Below are 26385 nucleotides of genomic sequence, written 5' to 3' on the forward strand. Positions count from 1 at the left end.
AAAAAATGAACTTTTTTGAATTTACCAAATGGCTGCAATGAAACAAAGAGTGAAAAATTTAAAGGAGCCTGAATACTTTCCGTACCCACTGTATGTACTCATTTTGCCTCCTATTGCTCTATTCCAAGTCAGGGCCGCCATCAGGGCAGGACAGCCCTTACTGCTGTATGGGGCCCGATGAACATCAGTACAGAAGGGGGCTCGCAGATCAGGGGCCCCGCTCCTGTGCTGCCAGTCATCGGGCCCCAAGTGCTGTGCGTCATAGGGGCGCAGGGCAGGCCCCAAGTGTGCGCTGCGATCGGGCCTGCAGCGCACACATCAGCAGAGCAGCAACAGCGCCCGACATCCGAAAGATAGAGAAGAGCTGAAGGACCTGTGGTGACGTCACCATTATCACAGGCCTTCAGCATTGATCAGATCCGCCCCCTGATCACATGACGATGACGTCACCACAGGTCCTTTCAGCTCACAGAGCAGCAGCTCCATCTTCAGCGCAGGAGCGAGGTCAGGTAAGAAGAAAGTTTTTATTTTTGAAAGGGGCAATATGTATCCCTGTCAGAATGGAGACACACAGGGGCAACTATGGAGACGGGGCAGGACTGGATTCACACAGGGGCAAATATGGAGACGGGGCAGGATTGGAGTCACACAGGGGCAAATATGGAGACAGGGGGCAGGATTGGAGACACAGGGGTAAATATGGAGACAGGGGGCAGGATTGGAGACACACAGGGGCAAATATGGAGACAGGGGGCAGGATTGTAGTCACACAGGGGCAAATATGGAGACAGGGGGCAGGATTGGAGACACAGGGGTAAATATGGAGACAGGGGGCAGGATTGGAGACACGGGTAAATATGGAGACAGGGGGCAGGATTGGAGTCACACAGGGGCAAATATGGAGACAGGGGGCAGGATTGGAGTCACACAGGGGCAAATATGGAGACAGGGGGCAGGATTGGAGACACAGGGGCAAATATGGAGACAGGGGGCAGGATTGGAGTCACACAGTGGCAAATATGGAGACAGCGGGCAGGATTGTAGTCACACAGGGGCAAATATGGAGACGAGGCAGGAATGGAGACACAGGGGCAAATATGGAGACAGGGGGCAGGATTGGAGTCACACAGGGGCAAATATGGAGACAGGGGGCAGGATTGGAGACACAGGGGCAAATATGGAGACAGGGGGCAGGATTGGAGTCACAGGGGCAAATATGGAAACGGGGCAGGATTGGAGACATACAGGGGCAAATATGGAGACAGCGGGCAGGATTGTAGTCACACAGGGGCAAATATGGAGACAGGGGGCAGGATTGGAGACACGGGCAAATATGGAGACAGGGGGCAGGATTGGAGTCACACAGGGGCAAATATGGAGACAGCGGGCAGGATTGTAGTCACACAGGGGCAAATATGGAGACGAGGCAGGAATGGAGACACAGGGGCAAATATGGAGACAGGGGGCAGGATTGGAGTCACACAGGGGCAAATATGGAGACGGGGCAGGATTGGAGACACACAGGGGCAAATATGGAGACAGCGGGCAGGATTGTAGTCACACAGGGACAAATGTGGAGACAGGGGGCAGGATTGGAGTCACACGGGCAAATGTGGAGACGGGGCAGGATTGAAGTCACACATGGGCAAATATGGAGACAGGGGGCAGGATTGGAGACACACAGGGGCAAATATGGAGACAGGGGGCAGTATTGGAGACACACAGGGGCAAATATGGAGACAGCGGGCGGGATTGTAGTCACACAGGGGCAAATGTGGAGACGGGGCAGGATTGGAGACACAGGGGCAAATATGGAGACAGGGGGCAGGATTGGAGTCACACAGGGGCAAATATGGAGACGGGGCAGGATTGGAGACACACAGGGGCAAATATGGAGACAGCGGGCAAGATTGTAGTCACACAGCGGCAAATGTGGAGATGGGGCAGGATTGGAGTCACACAGGGGCAAATGTGGAGACGGGGCAGGATTGAAGTCACACAGGGGCAAATGTGGAGACAGGGGGCAGGATTGGAGTCACACGGGGCAAATATGGAGACAGGGGGCAGGATTGGAGTCACACAGGGGCAAATGTGGAGACGGGGCAGGATTGGAGTCACACAGGGGCAAATGTGGAGACAGGGGGCAGGATTGAAGTCACACAGGGGCAAATGTGGAGACAGGGGGCAGGATTGGAGTCACCCAGGGGCAAATGTGGAGACAGGGGGCAGGATTGGAGTCACACAGGGGCAAATGTGGAGACAAGGGGCAGGATTGGAGACACACAGGGGTAAATATGGAGACAGGGGGCAGGATTAGAGACACACAGGGCCAAATATGTAGACACGGGGGCAAAATGCAAGACATGGGGGTAGAATGCAAGACATGGAGGCAGAATGCAGACATGGGGGCAAAATGCAAGACATGGGGGCAGAATGCAGACATGGGGACAGAATGCAAGACATGGGGGCAGAATTCAGACATGGGGGCAGACATGGGGACAGGAATGCAAGACATGGGGGCAGAATGCAAGACATGGCAGAATGCAGACATGGGTGCAGAATGCACAAATGATGGGGCAGAATGCAGACATGGGGGCAGAATGCAAGACATGGGGGCAGGCAGAATATGACAGTGAGACACAGGAGGGGTCTGAATGTGACAGTGAGACATGGGGCAGAAAGGACATGGGGCAGAATGTGAGACATGAGGGCAGAATGCAGAACGTGAGGGCAGAATGCAAGATATGGGTGCAGAATGCAGACATGGGGGCAGAATGTGACAGTAAGACACAGGGCGGGCAGAATGGGACATTGAGACACAGGAGGGGGCAGAATGTGAGACATGGGGGCAGAATGTGACAGTAAGTCACAAGAGGGGGCAGAATGTGACAGTGAGACACAGGAGGGGGCAGAATGTGACAGTGAAACACAGGAGGGGACAGAATGTAAGGCACGGGGGCAGAATGTGACAGAGAGACACAGGAGGGGGCAGAATGTGACAGTGAGACACAGGAGGGGACAGAATGTGAGGCACGGGGGCAGAATGTGACAGAGAGGCACAGGAGGGGGCAGAATGTGACAGTGAGACACAGGAGGGGGCAGAATGTGAGACACAGGGTACAGGATGGGAGACACATGGTGCAGGATCATGGGGCAGGATGGATACGATGTAGACAGATGGGGCAGGATCTGGAGATCATGTGGGGGCAGAATGGATACTCATGAGGGCAGGATGAGAGAAAATATGGCTGGAGCCAGGATGGGGGATATTATTACCATAGGGGCTAATTAAGGGATATTATTACTGCAGTGATGTATTTTATTTTTTTGAGGATACTGTTTTAAATGGGGGGAGGTTCTGTTACTGTGCAGAGTGACACTATGTCGCCTTTTTTCTTCTTCATCTGGTGTAGTGTAGAAGTTGGGAAAAAAATTAAGTAATGTGTTCTGCAAGTGGAGCTCTAGATAACTGTGTTATTTCCTCCAGAGACAAGCCCTGGCTGGAAGACGTGATGGCGATCTGTGCTGGATGAAAGATGAAAAGCAAAGATGAAGGACTTCACCTAGAGACATCACTGGTGAGTTTGTGTTACCTGTACAATGACACTATAAACTATATAGAGTGCCTTTGTACAATGTCACCAGTGATCACTGTATTACCTGTACACTGACACTATATAGAGAGTTCCTGTGTATAATGTCACTGGTGATCACTGTATTACCTGTACACACACTACATACTAAGTACAGATCTCCTGTGTATAATGGCACTTATGGTGATATTAATATGTTTTTTTATTAATGATCAGTATTGTAGTATTCAGTCACCATGTGCTGGTAATATGTGGTCTGGTCATGGTGCGGTGGTATTTGTCCCTTGTATGTGCTATTATTCTGTCACTGGTGGTAATATGTGGCCTGGACATGGTATGGCTGTATTTGTTCCCTGTATGTGGTATTATTGGTCACCATGTGGTGGTAATATGGTGTCTGGGCATGGTGTGGTGGTATTTGTCCCTTTGGATGTGATATTATTGGTCATTTTAAAAATTGAAAAATAACTAAAAAAATATACCTAAATTGTATTGGATATTTTAGCAAATGTTTAATAGGTTAGAGTAGAATAGGGCTCAGCCAAAAGAGTCTACCTAGTGGTGGCAGATTTAAAAAATCTTTTGGTCATAACAAGAGCTGCTGGCTATGTGTGTGATCTGGAGATGGGAACTGTTAATGTGTGATTGGTGAGAAGTGGAATTTTTCTAAGAGAGAGCGGTGGGGCTGTGGACAGTTTGAGGGGTGGAGGGCGGGGCTGGGGTGGAGCCTGGGTGGAGTCTCAAGGGGGCCCAAAAAATTTTGCCAGTATGGGGCCCCAAAACTCCTAGTGGCAGCCCTGTTCCAAGTGTCTGCACATTGCACTTTATTTATTATTAGCACTCCATAATCAGATTCTATTATGCAGGTGCTTTTAGATCGCATACATACATCTTTGGATGCATTTTTAATAGTTCTTTTGGATGCTATTCACTCATTCTCAGTTCCAATGTTTTGCTGTTTTTTTGTTTTGTTTGGTCAGTATACATCTCCAAAAAATCATTTCTTTTTAATATATTTTCAATTCATGTTTCAATAAAAATTTATTTTTACACAATACTATGTTTTGCAGGACTTTTCTCCGCTCTGCATAGGTTGCTGGGTCTTGACCAGTTAAGTCTGGACGTTGGGTCTTGAACGGTGAAATCTGGATGTCGGTTCTTGTCCAACAAAGTCTGGAGTTCGGTACTTGACCAACAGCGTCTTGCCTGCTCTGGTACCCAGTCACTCGCAGGTGACTCTATTCCGGGGATGACCACAAGTGTCTCATGCGTCTGTACGTCTCACGTATTGGAGCAAACTGCATCACAGCTGTCACCTGACCTGGTGGCACCTTTGGTGCTCATTGACCTCTTTTTCAACTTTTGCAATGCTTGGTACAAAAACAAAAACCTAAGATTTTGCACAATTTGTGACTTTTTGGCACTCTGGTTTTGCTAAAAACTAGCATAAACTGCTGTGATGACACTGGTGGTGTCACTGGCGCTGCCTAGGGGGCGCTATCAGGGGGTCACGTGAATGATCGCCGGGAGTGCAGGGACAAGGCACGCTGTGCACAAGGACCTGAGACTAAGCAGTGAGCAGCGCACAGGACCTGGCACTGAGCAGTAACATGACCAGAGGGCGGAGCCACCCCGCGTGAGTGCAGGGAAACCAACTGAATGCAAGGCAAAAACAGTACACGAGGTCAAGGAAAGCCGAAAGTCAAAAGCCAGACGAGAGCGTAGTACCAAGGGATAAGACAAAGAGTAAACGGAGACAATCCAAGGGATCAGATAACCAGGAAAGACCGGGCAGTACAAAGCAGGATGTCGAGGCGAGAGTCAGGTGACAAACCGGGTCATACACAGGAAGGCACACAAGCACAGAGGCTCAACAATTACAGAAGTAACCTGGGTCAGCAACCACTAGCCGAGTATATGGAAGTATCACCGACACCAGACCCAGGAACTGCCAACATTAAATAGCCGCACCAGAACCAAACAGAGGTGGATTAAAGTTAACCCTGTCTTGACCAGGAAGAAAGCGGAACCATCCTGTCCAGGGTCATGACAACTGCTTGATTAATGTGTTTTTTTGTTACTATTTTTGGCTTTGGCAGTTTTTACAAATGGGTTTTTAAAGGTTTTTTATTGAAAACATATTTTTAGAAACACATTTGACGTATTTTTTTTCATTTTCGTATAAGTCTGTAGGCAGTGACCTCGCTTGTTAATAAATGATTACCGTAGATGATACAATATTCTGCAAATTGTGAATCAAGTGTAAGATCACTGCTCATCAGCATTCCTTCACAGCGGCCTACCGGAGGTTTCTCCAGTTCCCCTGTCGGCCAGTCCAAGCCTGCAAATACCCATAGCTACTAGTCCGATCCCAGCTATCACTGCTCGGAGGCCTGCCCGAATGCCACGGCAGCTGCTTCATTCTCCATAGTGACGCCGGCATCATCTTGGGTGGGGGAAGACTGATATGTTTTTGGAATGAATTCCAAAAATTCACCGACTGAGAAGTAAGATAGGACCAGAATGAATCGCACACAGGTAGGAATACAAAAGGAAAACATCCATTTTTGAGCACATACAACGTTTTGATTGCATTTTATTGATTTGTTTTTCAAGGGAAAGTGCAGCAACACTGTAACTACAATTATGGATTTTCTTTCATTTCTTTTTGGCTTTTAACCCCTTAAAATTGAATCTTTCCGTAGGATCAACCCTCCTAAGTCGTCTATAACTGGGCATTCAAGTCAAAGGAAACTGAATAAAATGGTACCTTTATATCTGCGATCCAATGCCGTATTCCAGAGAAATCCACATTTTCTTAATATGTAAAGTTTGTAAACGAGCTGTTAAGATCTATGGGCGGGACATAGATCTCCCTGAGAATCTGCCTCCAGAGCTTATTATAAATGAAAGGTGGTGTTACTTGTGTGTGACATGTAATGACTCACTGTCTGCTTTCCTGATCTACATTTCTCACATTGGTAACGTCCCTGTGCATTTACAATAAGCTCTGGAGGCAGATTCTTAGGGAGATCTAGGTTATCGCTATTGGGTTAATATATGGTTTACATTTTTTATTTTGATCGGACCTTTATGGACAGAATGATTTTTATTTTTATTTACATTAGAACTTGGAAAATGTGGGTGAACAAAACTTTTATCATTTTCATTTTTTTTAAAACAATTTTTCCAACTTTTTTATTAGTGCCAATGTAGAATTTGAACCTGCGATTGTTTTCTTGCTTGTACTGTTTTGAGGTATACTTTAATATTACAATATTATATTGCTATTGGATATTTGATGTCCATTTAATGATATGTCTTCACCTCTCCCCAAAGACACCTCCTGACGAAGAAGTGCGAAATGCGCGTTGGGTTGAGAGAGACACATGGCCTATAGTCATCTTATTTCTTACATATAGCTTTCTATTCTTCTCACTTGGTTGGATACTAACAAGATTACATTATACCATGCTATGTCAACACCTTCCGTGAGTTATTTTATTTAAGGTATTTAGCTTATTTATTAGAAGATATAGTACACCTTATACCTTCTGGCTGTAACAATTACCTTATTTTTATGAGTAAGGGTCCCGTCACACACAGCGATCTCGCTAGCGAGATTGCTGATTTTGAGACGCATCAGCAATCTCGCCAGCGAGATCGCGGTGTGTGGCGGGGATCAGCGACCGGCCCCCCTGCCGGTTATCGCTGATCGTGCTCGAGCGACCTGGGCCTTTTTTCGATCGCTGGTCTCCCGCTGCCCAGCGCAAATCGCTGCGTGTGGCAGCGAGAGACCAGCGATCAGCGACGCTGGTTTCTAATGTAAACGTCGGGTATCCAGGAGCAGCACGACTCCTGGATACCCGTTGTTTACCTTGGAAACCGGCGTACACGCTGGTTTCCAAGGTAAACGTCGGGTATCCAGGAGTCGCGCGGCTCTTAGATACCCGATGTTTACATTAGAAACCAGCGTCGCTGGTCCTGATCGCTGGGGCTGTCTAACGATGTCCCAGCGATCCCATCATGTCGGATCGTTGGTGGGATCGCTGGGACATCGTTTAGTGTAATGGGGGATTTACCCTGTTATTTTCACAATTTATTTTAGGCGACTAAAAAATTTATGTCTTTATAGGGGACATTGTTCCATTGCACTTTCAGAGACTACAAACATGGGGGGTGCGGGAGAAGAAGAACCCACTCATGACATACAGCCCCGGCTCACCTTCGCCTGCTCGGGGCTGGGGAGCAGTTCCTTGGGCAGCGGTGCACTGTGTATGACCATTCTGTCCTTTATTGTCGGGTGCAGCATCCCCTAGTGGTCAAAAAAAGACGAACTTGATTCACATGTAAGGTCGCAACATTTTGTACAAATACGTGTAACATATTGTGACTTTTTTAGGATGTTAAACTTTCCAAAATGCCTTGATATTCCCCCTCCTAACCCAACCCTCCTCATGTCCCTATTAGGGCTGTAAAGTGGCAACGTAGATCTCTTATAACCAATCCCTAAAAAAAATTATTAATTATTAATAAAGAGCTGAAAAACTTTTGTATTATGATGGGTCGCAAGGTTGAATTTCAGAAGAGGTGAAGACACATGGTGTCCCAACAATCCCAGAGCTGCAGATCGGACCAGTGCATTCAGCTGGGATTACTGGGCTAGGAAGGGGTTACCTGTGACTCTTTGACCCATGTGCAAATTTTGCATCAAACAGATGTGATTTCAGAAATGGACAATCATCGTGGACCCATTAAACCCTTTCCGTCTCTATGATGCAGATGACATCTGTCTTGGATAATATCCGGGTATGTCGAGCGATCTGCTGTTTAACTCCTGAAATGCTGTTGTCAAGCACGACAATGGCATTTATGTTGTATTCAGGGGCCCACTGCCAGCCCGAGTCGCCATGTCAGCGGGGGGCTCCTCTGAAGGTCCTCATCGCCGCCATCTTGGTGCTCCTGTGCAGCCCAGTATTGTGCAAGCAATGAAATGATTGTGTCCATAAATAATAATAATCTTTATTTTTATATAGAGCAGCGCTTTACAGTTTGCACACATTATCATCACTGTCCCCGATGGGGCTCACAATCGAAATTCCCTATCAGTATGTTTTTGGAATGTGGGAGGAAACCGGAGTACCCGGAGTAAACCCACGCAAACACGGGGAGAACATACAAACTCCTTGTAGAAGTTGTTCTTGGTGGGATCCCTCCCCCGCAACATGATCCCGGGCCGCCAAGTGTTCTATGGGGACTAAGAAAGTGTTAGAGAAATAAAATGGTTTTACAAATATTTAAAACAAATAACTAATAAGGGTGTGTGCACACACGCTGCGGATCCGCAGCAGTTTTTGCTGTGGTGTACAGTACCATTATTCCCTATGGGAATAAAAAACCGCAGTGCAGATGGTGCGAATTTTTCAGCGCGGTTTTCCTGCGGTTTTGAAACCGCAGAAATAATTGACATGTCAATTCTTTCTGCGGATTCCGCAGCGGTTTCCTATCTCCACCATTGTGGAGATGGTGAAACCGCAGGGCCAAACCGCAGGATAATCCGCAGATAAACTGCAGGTCTTTTGACCTGCGGATTTACCTGCGGATTTTACAAAATCCGCGCAGCCAAATCCGCACCCCATTCCGCAGCGTGTGCACGTAGCCTAATAATTATAATTATTATTAAAAATCAGGATATATAAATTACTATTGTGCTCAGAGACTCTAATTGTATGGGGTTAACACCTAGAGGACTTTCATAGAAAAGAATGGCTCCAACCAGTATGCATCTTTGCAATATGCCACCGAAAAGCACAAAGCCAGATAAGAATAGAATATGTCAGACTCACATCAAAAGAATAATACAATTAGAATACCAGCGTGCTGACTTTGAATAAAATAAGATAATTACCTCATATGTTAAATATGAGACGATCCACGGCGTCCGAAAAAGAGGGATAGTGAGAAAGGAGGCGGTAATTGACGGCGTTAGTATTCCACGGTCACTTGGGTGATGAGCAGCAATAGTCCAAATGCTTATCCATAAGTCCCTGGTGAGTGTGGTCCGCGGTTACATCTATGACGGTACTGCTCTGGCCGGTAGCAGCCACCGTTCCAATCTCCGGACAAAAAAGAGAGGGTGTCCTTCGTGCTCAACAGTCGCGCATGTGCTCGTCAGCGCAGGACCTGCGTGACGTCACAGACAAGTGGTACACCGGGCTGCAGCCGCTACAGACCGCAGAGAGGGCCAAAAAACTGTCCAACGCGTTTCAGAGACTCCTGTCTCCTTCCTCAGGGAATGGTCCTCCTTGGGGGTTATATATATATATAAACACATTTGTAGTTTTGCACAAATTGATCAAATTCTTCAATAAAACCCGAAAAACTCGATCTCGCTATTCAGACCCTTTGGAATAAGGGTATCTAGCATAAAAATCCGGCGGGATTCAGCACAGGACATTCATTTTATATGATCACCCTTGCGTGCCTACATGTGCCCAAGTTCCACACCCCTAACCACCATATTAGACACCGATCCAGCATGGTGACTGACAAAATGGCTGGACAGAGGACGTCCCATGAACTTCTTTTTGATATTCCGGATATGTTCATTTATCCTGGTTTTTAATGGGCGTTTTGTACGCCCTACATATATTTTTTGGCAGGGGCACTTTAGTGTGTAGATAGCACTCTCTGTAGTACATGTAATAAAATCCTCAATTGTAAATTCTTTATTACCCTCAGTAGAGGTATTAGTCTGTCGGCACACACAGCGATTTCTGCACGGAAAAAATCTTTTAAATTCTCCGTAAAAAGTACAGAGGATTTTCTTGCACGAATAACTGGTACAGTAGGAGCAATAATCCTCCCAAATGTAATCAATTTGTGCAAAACTACAAATGTATATATATATATATATATATATATATATATATATATATATATATATCCCCCAAGGAGGACCATTCCCTGAGGAAGGAGACAGGAGTCTCCGAAACGCGTTGGACAGTTTTTTGGCCCTCTCTGCGGTCTGTAGCGGCTGCAGCCCGGTGTACCACGTGTCTGTGACGTCACGCAGGTCCTGCGCTGACGAGCACATGCGCGACTGTTGAGCACGAAGGACACCCTCTCTTTTTTGTCCGGAGATTGGAACGGTGGCTGCTACCGGCCAGAGCAGTACCGTCATAGATGTAACCGCGGACCACACTCACCCGGGACTTATGGATAAGCATTTGGACTATTGCTGCTCATCACCCAAGTGACCGTGGAATACTAACGCCGTCAATTACCGCCTCCTTTCTCCCTATCTCTCTTTTTGGGACGCCGTGGATCGTCTCATATTTAACATATGAGGTAATTATCTTATTTTATTCAAAGTCAGCACGCTGGTGTTCTAATTGTATTATTCTTGTTATGTGAGTCTGACATATTCTATTCTTATCTGGCTTTGTGCTTTTCGGTGGCATATTGTAAAGATGCATACTGGTTGGAGCCATTCTTTTCTATGAAAGTCCTCTAGGTGTTAACCCCATACAATTACAGTCTCTGAGCGCAATAGTAATTTATATATCCTGATTTACATTCTGACACTTGTGGTGACTATTTTCTTTTACTTATGCTGCTGGGTCTCTACATAATTGAGTGTCACTGTATCATCTTACAAATTATTAAAATCACCATTTTAAAAGAAATGAAAAAATAAGTACACTCTGTGTCACTGCATAGGCAAGTCTTTCAAAACATCAAATTATTCAATCCAGAATATAAACGTCATGCAGGAAAAAAATAATGAAAGAAAGAAAAAAATAAAGGAAGAATAAAGGAAGGAAAGAGAGAAAGAGAGAGAAAAGAAGGAAGGAAAGAAAGGAAGGAAGGAAAGAAAGAGAGTAAGAAAGAGAGAGAAAAGAAGGAAGGAAGGAAAGAGAGAGAGAAAAGAGGGAAGGAAGGAAAGAGAGAAAGGAAGAAAGGAAAGAGAAACAAAGAGAAAAGAGGGAAGGAAGGAAAGAGAGAGAGAGAAAGGAAGGAAGATAGAGAGAAAGAAAGAAAGAAAGAAAGAAGTAAAGGAAGAATAAAGGAAGGAAGGAAAGAGAAAGAGAGAGAGAGAAAAGAAGGAAGGAGGGAAAGAGAGAGAGAGAGAGAAAAGAAGGAAGGAGGGAAAGAGTGAGAGAAAGAGAGAAAAGAAGGAAGGAGGGAAAGAGTGAGAGAAAGAGAGAAAAGAAGGAAGGAGGGAAAGAGAGAGAGAAAGAGAGAGAAAAGAAGGAAGGAGGGAAAGAGAGAGAGAAAGAGAGAGAAAAGAAGGAAGGAGGGAAAGAGAGAGAAAGGAAGAAAGGAAAGAGAGAAAGGAAGGAGGGAGGGGGAGAGAGAGAGAGAGAGAAAGGAAGAAAGAGAGAGAGAGAAAGGAAGAGAGAGAGAGAAAGGAAGAGAGAGAGAAAGGAAGAGAGAGAGAGAGAAAAGGAAGGAAGGGAGATAGAAAGAAAGAAAGAAAGGGGGAAGGAAGGAAAGAGAGTAAGAAAGAGAGAGAAAGGAAGGAAGGAAAGAGAGTAAGAAAGAGAGAGAAAGGAAGGAAGGAGAGAGAGAGAGGAAGAAAGGAAGGAGAGAGAGAGAGAGAGCAAGAAAGAAAGAAAGGGAGAAGGAAGGAAAGAGTAAGAAAGAGAAAGGAAAGAAAGGAAGGAGAGAAAATTAGGAAGTAAGGAAGGGAGAGAGAACGAAAGAGAAAAGAAGGAAGGCGAAAGGAAGAAAGGAAAGAAAGAAGTGAAGGAAGGAAGGAAGGAAGGAAAGAGAAAGAAAGGAAACAAGGAAGGAAAGAGAAAAGAAGGAAGGAATGAAGGAAAAAGGAAGAAAGGAAGGAAAAAGGAAGGAGGGAAGGAAAGAGAGAGAAAGAGAGAAAATATGGAAGGAAGAAAAGAGAAAGGAAGAAAGAAAAAAAATAAAGGATGGAAGGAAAAAGAGAGAAAAGAAGGAAGGAAGGAAAGAAAAAGAAAGAAAGAAAGAAAAGAAAAGGAAGAAAGAAAAAGGAGGAAAGGAAACAAAGAAAGAGGAAGGAAAGAAAGTAAGAGAAAAGAGAAAGAAATAATAAGAAAAAGAACGAATTGTCGTATTTTTATCACAACTTCTCTGCAAAATAAAATACAATAAAAAGTGATGAAACATTAGATGAGCCCCGAAGTCACACAGAACATCTAACACTATACACAGATTTTTTCCGCCTCCGTCCTCGCTGAGCTGCAGCACAATGACGCCGGAACAGCGGAGCCCGGAGCGCAATGTCGGAGCCGCGGTTTCTGGCTTTTTCCCGTCTTCAGAACATGGCGGGGTGAGATGAATGGCGCCATTTACACCTTGTCCCACAATAAACCAGCCGTCACACGGCCATGTGGAAGGAGAGACTCCTCAGCCAAGCTGCCGCTGCCGCTGCCGGCTCTGCTACATCTGCCGTAAGGTAAAACGCTGTAAAACACCGGCGTTTGTCCCGTTTTCTGCATTACCTGCCCTTACCTGACAGGAGCCCTCACAGACAGCGGCAGCACCGTCCACCCCTGCCGCTGCACTCGTCTCTGCATCTCTGTGTCCTTCCGCTCCCTGCCCATCACACTATATAGTCCCACTTACCAGTTTTCCTACCAGGCCTAAACTTACTTATTGTGCAGTAGTGAAATATAGCATAATATCACTTATTATTGCACACAGACAGCAGCAGGCACAGCTGCATCTCTGTAAATACTATGTAGTCACTTTTTCCTGTCACTATCCTCCATCTTATGGACTTTATTTTTCTCCGCCTTTATTTGCTGGCCTGGTAATATGTAGACGCGTAATTAGCATTAAAAGTATATAGTAGCAATAAAGGATCAAATATTACACTACAGAGACTACAGGGACTATTCTACAATAACGGGTATCACTCCGCCGGGCTGTTTGGGACAATTACCATAGCAACGCGTTGTTCCTTGTCGCCACTAGAAGCACCGGGGAATGAGCGAGTGAGTGGCAGAAATAAGAACCAATCAGTTGCGGGAAAATTATTGTAGGCGGGGTTATTAAGAACTTGGCTAGCTAATCGGGAGTGTGGTAGTAGTAGCCACGCCTTCTGCAGGTTATCGTGGGCTGCAGCGGTGAGGAGAGCAGAGGGGGAGAAGTGAGCAGAGGAGGGGAGAAGTGAGCAGAGGAGGGGAGGAGAGGTGAGCAGAGGGGGAGAGGTGAGCAGAGGGGGAGAGGTGAGCAGAGGGGGAGAGGTGATCAGAGGAGGAGAGGTGAGCAGAGGAGGAGTGGTGAGCAGAGGAGGAGTGGTGAGCAGAGGGGGAGAGGTGAGCAGAGGAGGAGAGGTGAGCAGAGGAGGAGAGGTGAGCAGAGGGTTAGAGGTGAGCAGAGGGTTAGAGGTGAGCAAGGAGGAGAGGTGAGCAGAGGAGGAGAGGTGAGCAGAGGAGGAGAGGTGAGCAGAGGAGGAGAAGTGAGCAGAGGAGGAGAGGTGAGCAGAGGAGGAGAGGTGAGCAAAGGGGAGAGGTGAGCAAGGGGGAGAGGTGAGCAAAGGGGAGAGGTGAGCAGAGGGGGAGAGGTGTGCAAGGGGGAGAGGTGAGCAAAGGGGAGAGGTGAGCAGAGGGGGAGAGGTGAGCAGAGGGGGAGAGGTGAGCAAGGGGGACAGGTGAGCAGAGGAGGAGAGGTGATCAGAGGAGGAGAGGTGAGCAAGGGGGAGAGGTGAGCAAGGGGGAGAAGTGAGCAAGGGGGAGAGGTGAGCAGAGGAGGAGAGGTGAGCAGAGGAGGAGAGGTGAGCAGAGGAGGAGAGGTGATCAGAGGAGGAGAGATGAGCAAGGCGGAGAGGTGAGCAGAGGAGGAGAGGTGATCAGAGGGGGAGAGGTGATCAGAGGAGGAGAGGTGAGCAAGGAGGAGAAGTGAGCAAGGGGGAGAGGTGAGCAAGGGGGAGAAGTGAGCAAGGGGGAGAGGTGAGCAAGGAGGAGAGGTGAGCAGAGGGGGGGAGAGGTGAGCAAGGAGGAGAAGTGAGCAAGGGGGAGAGGTGAGCAAGGAGGAGAGGTGAGCAGAGGAGGAGAGGTGAGCAGAGGAGGAGAGGTGAGCGAGGAGGAGAGGTGAGCGAGGAGGAGAGGTGAGCGAGGGGGACAGGTGAGCGAGGGGGACAGGTGAGCAGAGGGTGAGAGATAAGCAAGGGAGAGAGGTGAGCAAGGGGGAGAGATGAGCAAGGGGGAGAGGTGAGCAGAGGAGAGGTGAGCAAGGAGGAGAGGTGATCAGAGGGGGAGAGGTGATCAGAGGGGGAGAGATGATCAGAGGGGGAGAGGTGATCAGAGGGGGAGAGGTAAACAGAGGAGGACAGGTGAGCAGAGTGGGAGAGGTGAGCAGAGGGGGAGAGGTGAGCAGAGGAGGACAGGTGAGTAAAGGGGGACAGGTGAGCAGAGGGGGACAGGTGAGCAAGGGGGACAGGTGAGCAGAGGGGGAGAGGTGAGCAAGGGGGAGAGGTGAGCAGAGGGGGAGAGGTGAGCAGAGGGGGAGAGGTGAGCAGAGGGGGGCAGGTGAGCAAGGGGTCAGGTGAGCAGAGTGGGAAAGGTGAGCAGAAGGAGGAGAGGTGAGCAAAGGGGAGAGGTGAGCAGAGGAGGAGAGGTGAGCAGAGGAGGAGAGGTGAGCAAGGGGGAGAGATGAGCAGAGGGGAGAGGTGATCAGAGGGGGAGAGGTGATCAGAGGAGGACAGGTGAGCAGAGGGGGAAAGGTGAGCAGAGGAGGACAGGTGAGAAGAGTGGGAGAGGTGAGCAGAGGAGGACAGGTGAGCAGAGGGGGACAGGTGAGCAGAGGAGAGGTGAGCAGAGGGGGAGAGGTGAGCAAGGGGGACAAGTGAGCAAGAGAGAGAGGTGAGCAGAGGAGGAGAGATGAGTAGAGAGGAGCAAGGGGGAGAGCAGTTGAGCAGTGGGGAGAGGGGACAGGCGAGCGGGGCAAGAGGTGAGAAAATTGAAGAGGTGATCAGGGATAGGAGTATTTTTGGGTGATTCATCGGTAGTAATGGTGTGTTTAGTCTTAACACATTCATGTCAGGGCAATTTTTTATTCTAATTCTATTAAGGCCTTTTCACACATCAGTTTTTTCTGTCAGTCCAAATCCGCCAAAATAGCGGAAAACGGATCCGCAGTTGAACTGACAGAAACGTGTGCCAGCGGATTGGCGGATGTACGGATCCGACGATCTGGCAAATTTAAAGGAACCGTGCCTGGTTAAATAATAAAAAAAAAAATCGGTGATGTAGTGTTCTCCATGTCGCTGCCGAGATCTCGGGGGAGCCGGGGTGGGAGGAATGGCGCGGCTGAGATCTCGCGGGAGCCGGGACCAGGGGACATGAGCAGGTGTGATGGATCGCGGGAGGGATAACCTGGGGATTATCGCGGGATGTTAGTGCCAACCATCGCGCATTGTGGGGAGCAGACATCGCGGGAAGTGAGCGGTCCTTATCGCGGGATGTGTGGAGCGATCGCGCGATGTGGGGAGCAGGGATGACATGATCGCGGGAAGTCTGGAGCTGCGGTGACCATGGAAGAGAGAGAGAGATTTTTCTACCGGCAGCCAGACAGAATTGGGGGTTGAATCACTACATGGCGGATCCGCAGCCCGAAAAAACGTTGCAGGGTCCGTCTGGTCATGTCAGCGGACGGCAAAATCTTGGCGGATCCGCTGACATTCGGATGCAACGAACGACCATCAGTCAAAATCCACCAATAATGCTAGTCAATGGGGAAAAAAACGGATCCACCAAGAAAAATGGCGGATCCGTTTTTTCTCCAAAACGGCGGATTTTGACTGATGGTCAAAAACGGATGTGTGAAACAGGCCTAAGAGCCATAACTTTTTTAATATTCTATCCTCACATTTTCTTTTCAGTGTTTAAATAATATTTCTATAGACTGGGCTTTTACGGGCACAACAATGCCAAAAACACCTCATAGGTAGTTAATGGAGATGTCCATTGAGCAAACCCCCTGCAATAAATTTATTTTTAACCCATTCTTGGCTAGGCAACATTTTTTTTTTGTGCTATAATGTTTCCTCTTTTTCCAAGAACTTTTTTATTTATTTTTTTTCCTGTCGATCTAGCTGTTATTTGCAGGACAAGCTGTAGTTTTGTATGACACCATTTCATTTCACCATATAGTGGTACAGAGAAAAATGGTTTGTGCTTCGTTTTTTTTTTTCTTCCCCTTCTTCCCAGAGACATAACTCTAATTCTTCTGTCCGACATTGTGCTGTCTGTTTAGCACTGTCAAGAGGACGAGTAAGGTGGTAGACACATGAAGAAGGAGATGTAGGGCGATGCAGCACTGTGGAGAGGACGGGTGAGGTGGAAGACAGATGAAGGAGGAGATGTAGGGCGATGCAGCACTGTGGAGAGGACGGGTGAGTTGGAAGACAGATGAAGGAGGACATGTAGGGTGATACAGCACAGTGGAGAGGATCGGTAAGGTGGAAGACAGAAGAGAGAGGAGATGTATGGTGGTGCAGAACTGTGGAGAGGACAAGTAAGTTGGTAGACAGATAAGGGAGGAGATGTAGGATGGTGCTGTAGTGTGGAGAGCACAGGTAAAGTGGTATACAGATGAAGGAAGAGATGTAGGGTTGTGCAGAACTGTGATGATGACAGGTAAGGTGGAAGACAGTTGAGGGAGGAGCTATAGGGTGGTGCAGCACTGTGGAGATGACGGGTAGGGTGTTAGACAGATGCAGGGTGGTGTAGCACTGTGGAGATGACGGGTAGTGTTAGACAGATACAGGGTGAAGCAGCACTGTGGAGATGACAGGTAGGGTGTTAGATAGATGTAGGGTGGTGCAGCACTTTGCAGAGTATGAGCAGGGTGATAGAGAAAAGATTTAGGGCACTTCAGAACTGTGGAGCGCTGTGTGGGCGAGTGTGAGAAGCTTATTTTTTTTTGTAACGGATGGGCTGCCAGTGCATTGACTGGCATAGGGTGGAGGCTTTGCGTTAGCTCATTATTTCCCAATCTTCGGTCCTTACGGCCCCCAACACATCATGCTTTCAGGATTTCCTTAGTATTGCCCTGGTGAGAGAGCATATGGCGATTTCTACTGCCTTGATAATAATTCCATCACCTGTGCAATGCTAAGCAAATCCTGATCTTTTTGGGGACCATGAGGACTGAAGTTTGGGAAACACTGGTTTAGCGGCTGGAAACAATTTTGGGCCTGGCTGCTGCATTCAGGGCGGATTGAAGAGGGGAGAGTGTAGTGCGATCCAGTAATCAAGACAAGACTGGATCAAAGACAGTAAGAGCTTTTGCAGTTTGCAATGTTCGAAAACAGCGGGTTCTGGAAATGTTTTTGGTTTGAGCTGACATGAACGTTAGTAGATGTTGGAAAAACATCTTCCTTCCCTAAGGAAGAAGAAGACCTCTTTGTTGGGGTGTTGGGAAAAGGACCCGTTGTGATCATCTGTTCTTCATACTGATGCCTCCTTAATAATGAATGCTAAGCATGAGACTCCGTGCCTCCTGCGGTACAATAACACTTATTAGTCTCCCCCCCCATATTTCCAGCCAGTGTAAGAAGCAATGAACCAGATACAGAATCTACTTTATGACGCCCTAATAAAAACACAACATGTGGAGAGAGCTGCACTCGTCAAGATAAGAGAAGCCACCGCCCTGACCTCACCACCGGGATTCCACGTAAGAAGGTCTATGTGGCCGCGAGGTGGTGTAGACCTACCCGGATGAGTATCAGAGTATACAGATCTGTCTACATCTTATTTGTCACTATCCCATCTATGGTGGGTATATACAGGGGTTGGATAAAATAATGGAAACACCTGGAAACATCAACAAAAGTTAGTTTAATATGGTGTAGGTCCACCTTTTGTGGCGATTACAGCCTCAATTCTCCGAGGTATGGATTCATACAAGGTGTGAATTGTTTCCAAAGGAATTGCAGCCCATTCTTCAGTTAAAACACCCTCCAGTTCTTTGAGCGACGATGGCGGCGGAAATTGACGTCTAACTTGAATCTCTAAAATTGGCCATAAATGCTCAATAATGCTGAGGTCTGGGGATTGTGGGGGCCAGATGAGATGCTCAACTTCATTACAATGTTCTTCGTGCCATGCTTTAACGATTCTAGCTGTATGAATTGGTGCATTATCATCCTGAAAGATGGCGTTCCCCTCCGGGAACAGTGCTTGAACCATAGGATGCACTTGGTTGCCCAAAATGCCTAAATAATCTCGGTTGTTAATTCTTCCATGAAGGGATATCATTGGCCCCCCAGATCATCACAGAACCTCCGCCATGTTTTACGGTTGGGAGAAGGCAGTCTTGATGGAATGCATCTTTCGGCTGGAGGTCGGAAATTGGGTAAACGATGATTCGTCTGAGAATATCACGTTTCCACTGCTCGAGGGGCCAATTCTGGACGTTTCTACACCACTCTAAACGCATATGTGTTAACAAAATTTATCTAGGGGGGAATTGTGAAGTACAGTATTCAGATGTACGGAACATCTTGTTCTCCGTGATCCATTTTTGTGCTTGCGACGACATTTTGTTGTTTACGAGTTAAATTTTGTAACTTAACTAGATGAAAGTTCACGGCTGTTATGAAACAAGACTGTTCCAGCTTGTACAAGATATGAGATGGGACCCTAAATGAATGTGCTATTGTTCTATATTCTACGTCACGCAGCTGGGGACATATTCCGATTTTCTTGCAATACTATTGGCTTAAATGTATTACGATTCTATTGGTAGCTGTATACTTTGCATAATTAAGTAGAATGCTATGTAATGTGAGATTCAATAAACGGGGTTAGTGGTCTGTTTTGATCCTCCCATACAGAGACACATCTCCGTGTGGTCATTCTCAGTTGTTAGCAACATTCTGTGAACTAATTTGGAAATCACTGGATCAACCGTGAAGGGTTAATTTAGCCCTACCTCAACAAAACGTCTCGGCACAAGGGCCAAGTCTTGAGAACAAAGCTGGGATAAGGGATGAGCCTTGAAAATACAACTAAGAATTCATTTTCTGAATCTCATACCATTTCATCACGCCTGCACATCAATAACTAGGTCTACTTTTCAACATTCCCTGGATTGCAACTTCCTTGGCTGATATACTAGATAGAGATCAGTATATTTTGTTGAACCCACTAAGTTGCTATGGTTGATTAATACCTACATATGCACAAGAGCAATTTAATACAATTAGTAATCATCACCTGTGGTTGTATTACAGTGTCTGGATCTGACTATATATATACAGTATATACATACATACACAGTGTCGGACTGGGGTGCCAAGGGCCCACCAGTAAGGCTGTGTTCACACACAGCGTTTTTTTAGCGGTTTTTACCGCGATTTTCGCTATAAAACCGCTAAAAATAAGCTGCACAGTCATTTCTATGCATTTTGCACTTTTTGTGCACATTGATGCGTTTAACGCGAAAAAAACGCATAGCGGGAAAAAACGCAGCATGCTCATTAACTTTGCGGATTTTTCCGCGGTTTTGGCTTCTTCCATGCGTTTAGAAACCGCAGCGGTAAAAACGCATAAAAAATGCATCAAAACCGCGCAAAAACCGCCGAGGAAAAATAGGTGCGGTTTCTGGGAAGGGATTCAGGTTTTTGTGCAGAAATTTTCTGCAACGTGTGCACTTAGCCTAACATTGACTCTTTTGGGGGGGGGGCCCACTATTCACCTGTATACAAATATATTACCCTTGTTCACAAATTTACCTATATCTTTATACAATAATAAACCGGGTAGTTTGGTTATTGAATGATGAGAGGTTGCTTTTCTATACAGAGTGAATCAAGTGAATTATGCCAAGTAGTGCCCATACATTGGGACTGGGAGCCAAGATCTGCACAGGCACCCACCGGGGGATTACCCTGTTACCCTATGGGCCAGTCCGAGCCTGTATATATATGAAGATCCCCACACCCACTGTGTATGAAGAAGTCTATACCATATTTGATGACAGGTATAGACTGTGGTACTACACCACTTTATGACCAGCAGGAACAGTACAGCCTCCATTTAGTGCGATTAAGGGCTATATCCATAGTCAATATAAAAGTAACTTTCTAATGTCCATACACCTTGTCTGACTAGTGGTTTAGGATATACCCATTACTCATCACTAAGTAGGTGTGATTATCACTAGCACTCACAGAGGCATTCAATCCACTTCATGCATCTAAGTGTAGCTGTATGTTTGTTTTGTTTCTGTGTATACATTCTATACGGATTGAAGGGACAGCCGCCGTGGAGCGGGGCGCCACATCGCAAATCTAGGGTGCCAAACTCCGCTGTTAGGCAGGCCATCATATCTCAGGGCCTAACAGGTGGAGAGTTAACCCAATATTATATGTATTGACAGACCGCTTCCCTGATTCCTTGTCATTACCCTCATTTGGGCTGTTATTTTTGTGTTTTTTGAACATTTGTTTCAGTTTTTAATAATAATAAAATGTATATTTTTAAGGGTATTTTTACTCTTTGAGGTTTTTTTGTCTTTCGGACCCCCCCTTCCTGGTTCATTCATTTTGTGGTTTTACCACTATTCACTAGAGGAAACCATCTAACTTGAAGGATTTGGAGCAGTTTTGCCTTATAAAAAATCCTTGTGGCAAGATGTGGAAACCTCATAGAGACTTATCCAAGTCAACTTGCAGGCATATCAGCGTGGTAACAGTTCCTCTTTAAGATGGGTTGGAATATTCTTTCTCCAGTACATGCACCAATCAATCATTTGCGGATGTCTGACTATTCTCCTTTGGATCGTGTAGATGAACATTTACTGCTGCAGATAAAAACTCTAACTTACTGTTGTTTAAGGAAACAACACATGTACATAGCCTTACACTACTGTTTGTATTGAAGCATCTAATTCACATATAGAAAGGTCATTATGAAGGGAAGGAATGCAAGGTCAACTGTGACATTGCCTACTGTGATTGGTGGATCCCGTGCATTCAGCTGTTTAAATAGGTGTTACCTGTGATTGTAATTCTGCCTGGTGAAAACTCATCCTGAAAGAACAGGAAGTGTGAGTCTAAAAAAGCCCCAGTGGCCAGTGTGAAAATTGCAAGATTACTGATTTTGTAGATTAGATATGAGATAAATAGATAATAAATAGATCAAGATCGTGATATATAAAAATTGCAAATTAAAATACACATCTAATATATAAAGTTCAATGTGTGTGTGTGTATATTTGTATGTGTGTGTGTCCGGGATTGGCATCTGCACCGTCGTAGCTACAGCCACAAAATTTTGCACAGTCACACGTCTGGACCCCGAGAGCGTCATAGGGTATGTTGTGAGGCAAAATTTTAAACCCGCGCGTTCCAATTCACCAAACAATTTTGCCTATTATTCTTATAATTTCTATGGTGTTATCATCCATCTGTAAAGCTGGGAATAACACAATTTATTACCGTGCCAACACAGACCACCCTCTGACACAGACTGCAGGGGGAGCTGAGTATCACACAGGATAGGATTAGATACACAGCTCAGCAGTCAGTATCACACAGGAGAGGATTAGACACATGACTCAACAGTCAGTATCACACAGGATAGGATTAGATACACAGCTCAGCAGTCAGTATCACACAGGATAGGATTAGATACACGGCTCAGCAGTCAGTATCACACAGGATAGGATTAGATACACGGCTCAGCAGTCAGTATCACACAGGATAGGATTAGATACACGGCTCAGCAGTCAGTATCACACAGAATATGATTAGATACACGGCTCAGCAGACAGTATCACACAGGATAGGAGACAGTGTCACACAGGATAGGATTAGATACACGGCTCAGAGCAGATGGTATCACACAGGATAGGATTAGATACACAGCTCAGCAGTCAGTATCACACAGGATAGGATTAGATACACAGCTCAGCAGTCAGTATCACACAGGATAGGAATAGATACACGGCTCAGCAGACAGTATCACAAAGGATAGGAATAGATACACAGCTCAGCAGTCAGTATCACACAGGAGAGGATTAGATACACTGCTCAGCACACAGTATCACACAGAATAGTATTAGATACACGGCTCAGCAGACAGTATCACACAGAATAGGATTAGATACACGGCTCAGCAGTCAGTATTACACAGGATAGGATTAGATACACAGCTCAGCTGTCAGTATTACACAGGATAGGATTAGATACACGGCTCAGCAGTCAGTATCACACAGAATAGGATTAGATACACGGCTCAGCAGTCAGTATTACACAGGACAGGATTAGATACACAGCTCAGCAGTCAGTATTACACAGGATAGGATTAGATACACAGATACACATGCTGTTTATCAAAAGGCTTTTGAATGAGTTGAAAATAAAATACTATCAATACTTGGGTAATCGTTTAGTTAATTTGTGTTGCAAATCTGCAGTGTTGAATATATGATGTGAAATGTTTTTATGTGCAATATAATCATCATAATTTATTATAACTAACTACAGTTGGTTACTATGCCCAGGCAACGCCGGGCTCTTCAGCTAGTATATACAGTATACAGTGGGGAAAAAAAGTATTTAGTCAGTCAGCAATAGTGCAAGTTCCACCACTTAAAAAGATGAGAGGCGTCTGTAATTTACATCATAGGTAGACCTCAACTATGGGAGACAAACTGAGAAAAAAAAATCCAGAAAATCACATTGTCTGTTTTTTTTTCATTTTATTTGCATATTATGGTGGAAAATAAGTATTTGGTCAGAAACAAAATTTCATCTCAATACTTTGTGATATATCCTTTGTTGGCAATGACAGAGGTCAAACGTTTTCTCTAAGTCTTCACAAGGTTGCCACACACTGTTGTTGGTATGTTGGCCCATTCCTCCATGCAGATCTCCTCTAGAGCAGTGATGTTTTTGGCTTTTCGCTTGGCAACACGGACTTTCAACTCCCTCCAAAGGTTTTCTATAGGGTTGAGATCTGGAGACTGGCTAGGCCACTCCAGGACCTTGAAATGCTTCTTATGAAGCCACTCCTTCGTTGCCCTGGCGGTGTGCTTTGGATCATTGTCATGTTGAAAGACCCAGCCACGTTTCATCTTCAATGCCCTTGCTGATGGAAGGAGGTTTGCACTCAAAATCTCACGATACATGGCCCCATTCATTCTTTCATGTACCCGGATCAGTCGTCCTGGCCCCTTTGCAGAGAAACAGCCCCAAAGCATGATGTTTCCACCACCATGCTTTATAGTAGATATGGTGTTTGATGGATGCAACTCAGTATTCTTTTTCCTCCAAACACGACAAGTTGTGTTTCTACCAAACAGTTCCAGTTTGGTTTCATCAGACCATAGGACATTCTCCCAAAACTCCTCTGGATCATCCAAATGCTCTCTAGCAAACTTCAGACGGGCCCGGACATGTACAGGCTTAAGCAGTGGGACACGTCTGGCACTGCAGGATCTGAATCCATGGTGGCGTAGTGTGTTACTTATGGTAGGCCTTGTTACATTGGTCCCAGCTCTCTGCAGTTCATTCACTAGGTCCCCCCACGTGGTTCTGGGATTTTTGCTCACCGTTCTTGTGATCATTCTGACCCCACGGGGTGGGATTTTGCGTGGAGCACCAGATCGAGGGAGATTATCAGTGGTCTTGTATGTCTTCCGTTTTCTAATTATTGCTCCCACAGTTGATTTCTTCACTCCAAGCTGGTTGGCTATTGCAGATTCAGTCTTCCCAGCCTGGTGCAGGGCTACAATTTTGTTTCTGGTGTCCTTTGACAGCTCTTTGGTCTTCACCATAGTGGAGTTTGGAGTCAGACTGTTTGAGGGTGTGCACAGGTGTCTTTTTATACTGATAACAAGTTTAAACAGGTGCCATTACTACAGGTAATGAGTGGAGGAAAGAGGAGACTCTTAAAGAAGAAGTTACAGGTCTGTGTGAGCCAGAAATCTTGATTGCTTGTTTCTGACCAAATACTTATTTTCCACCATAATATGCAAATAAAATGAAAAAAAAAACAGACAATGTGATTTTCTGCATTTTTTTTTCTCAGTTTGTCTCCCATAGTTGAGGTCTACCTATGATGTAAATTACAGACGCCTCTCATCTTTTTAAGTGGTGGAACTTACACTATTGCTGACTGACTAAATACTTTTTTTCCCCACTGTATATATGATTTATCATAGATCTGTAAGCAGGTCACTTGGATGCAGCAATGCAGGCAATGAGTAAGCAGTGACAATCACCCGACACTACTTGTCTAACACAGAAACTAAATTTAGTTTAGTTATATATGAATATGCAAGTACACAAGTTATGGAAAGTAAATACAACTAGAGTAATACAGTAGGTTGTGACACTTGGTACATTATTATTATTATAGCACCATTTATTCCATGGCACTTTACATGTGAAAAGGGGGTATACATAATAAAAACGCGTAAAGTAGCCTTAAACAATAGTAGAAATAGCAGAGATGAATATCCAAACATATGGCAGAAAATAGCATATGGATACAGAAAGCTTAACCTTTAATTGGTCATAGTAATAAAATGTATATATTATGTGAAACAAAAAACAACCGAGGTGAAAAAAAAACCCCAAACCAACATGCAAAGGTGCATGACAATTAGTAGAAACACTGAAAACACCACACAGTAGGTCTGCTATATGAAGTCAAAAAGGCCTCTTCATTAATTATCACAGTGTGACCAGCAAGTGTATGGATGTAATATCTTATACACGCTATTAACTCATGTTAATCAACACTGTGTACAAATATTCTTTTCTTAAAAAGATAACAAATGTGATGTCAAAATGTACTCCAATCTTCAAACATCACTTTCATATATGACAGATCATGAGATAAATCCCCCTCATACAGTCAAAACACATGGTGGTGTTTTTAACAAATCGTGCTCTACAGCCCACACCCTAGTGTCTGTTAGAGGACCACAAAAACCAGACCTATACTGAGGAACTCAGTAGCTGCAATGATGGAGGCACAAACACATCATCATAAACCCCGGAACCATGCCGCCCCATTCAATAATGAGCATTCCTTATCACGGTTTGTCAGTACACGCCGGTTTGGATGAAAATAAAGTGTGATCATTTAGGCTCATTCAGCATGTGAAGATAAGTTCTATCACTCCACGAATAGCATTGTCAGATCTCCCCCATGTGCAGGGGAATCCCATGTCTCAGCGCCATATAGCAGGGAGCCCACAAAAACATAGGCGACATTGCTTGACCTCCGTAATGCGCAGCGTCTCCCAACACGTTTCGTCCTTAACTGACTCATCAGGGGAGTATAACGAGATGAATAGCTGCCTTACCGGTGTCCTTACCAGCGTGGTATAAATAAGAAAGCCGGGAGTGGCGCCACACAAGCCACGCCCCCGGCATGTGACGCACTTCCGGTCCACGGACCATATATCCTGCGTATGGAACGCACCGACGGCTTCTAAACCACAAGATCACCATGGAGACAAAGCAATTCTCCTGGATAGCCGCAAATAAAGCGATCCTACCTAATGGTCCATAGAAAAAACATGGAACACCATCCTCAACACAGAGTGGATGTTCCATGTTTGCTGTACATATTAGAAACACAACACAAAAACCAAATAATGGGAACTGAAATAAATGACAGCAATACAGTGACAGATAATCTATATTTAGCATGTTCATCATTGTCAGCAATTCCAAATGGCATGATTCAGGATCCCTATCGACTTTACATTAACCCCAAGAACCAGAGATGTCACGATGTCATAAACTGTATATTTTAAAATGAAAAAATGAAAAAAATGA

At 45.5% G+C, this 26385-nt stretch overlaps 1 protein-coding gene across 8 annotated transcripts in view; it reads right to left on the bottom strand.

The window, feature by feature from the left end:
• The window catches only part of LOC141083857 (protein FAM228B-like), a 282247-nt gene that overhangs the window by 166088 nt on the left and 89774 nt on the right, over positions 1-26385 (bottom strand). For 5 of the 8 annotated variants that reach the window (XM_073568333.1, XM_073568328.1, XM_073568329.1 and 2 more), the window contains exon 4: positions 7819-7908. The exons of 2 other annotated variants lie outside the window; for them this stretch is intronic. In XM_073568333.1, the coding sequence (XP_073424434.1) occupies positions 7819-7908 (90 nt within the window). Of the gene's footprint in view, positions 1-7818; positions 7909-12781; positions 12987-26385 lie in introns of those variants that run through there. One more of the 8 variants, XM_073568334.1, reaches the window with a different exon arrangement.

The sequence above is a fragment of the Dendrobates tinctorius genome, unplaced genomic scaffold (assembly GCF_039654945.1).
Source record: "Dendrobates tinctorius isolate UK_male_01 unplaced genomic scaffold, ASM3965494v1 ptg000021l, whole genome shotgun sequence".
NCBI lineage: Eukaryota > Metazoa > Chordata > Amphibia > Anura > Dendrobatidae > Dendrobates > Dendrobates tinctorius.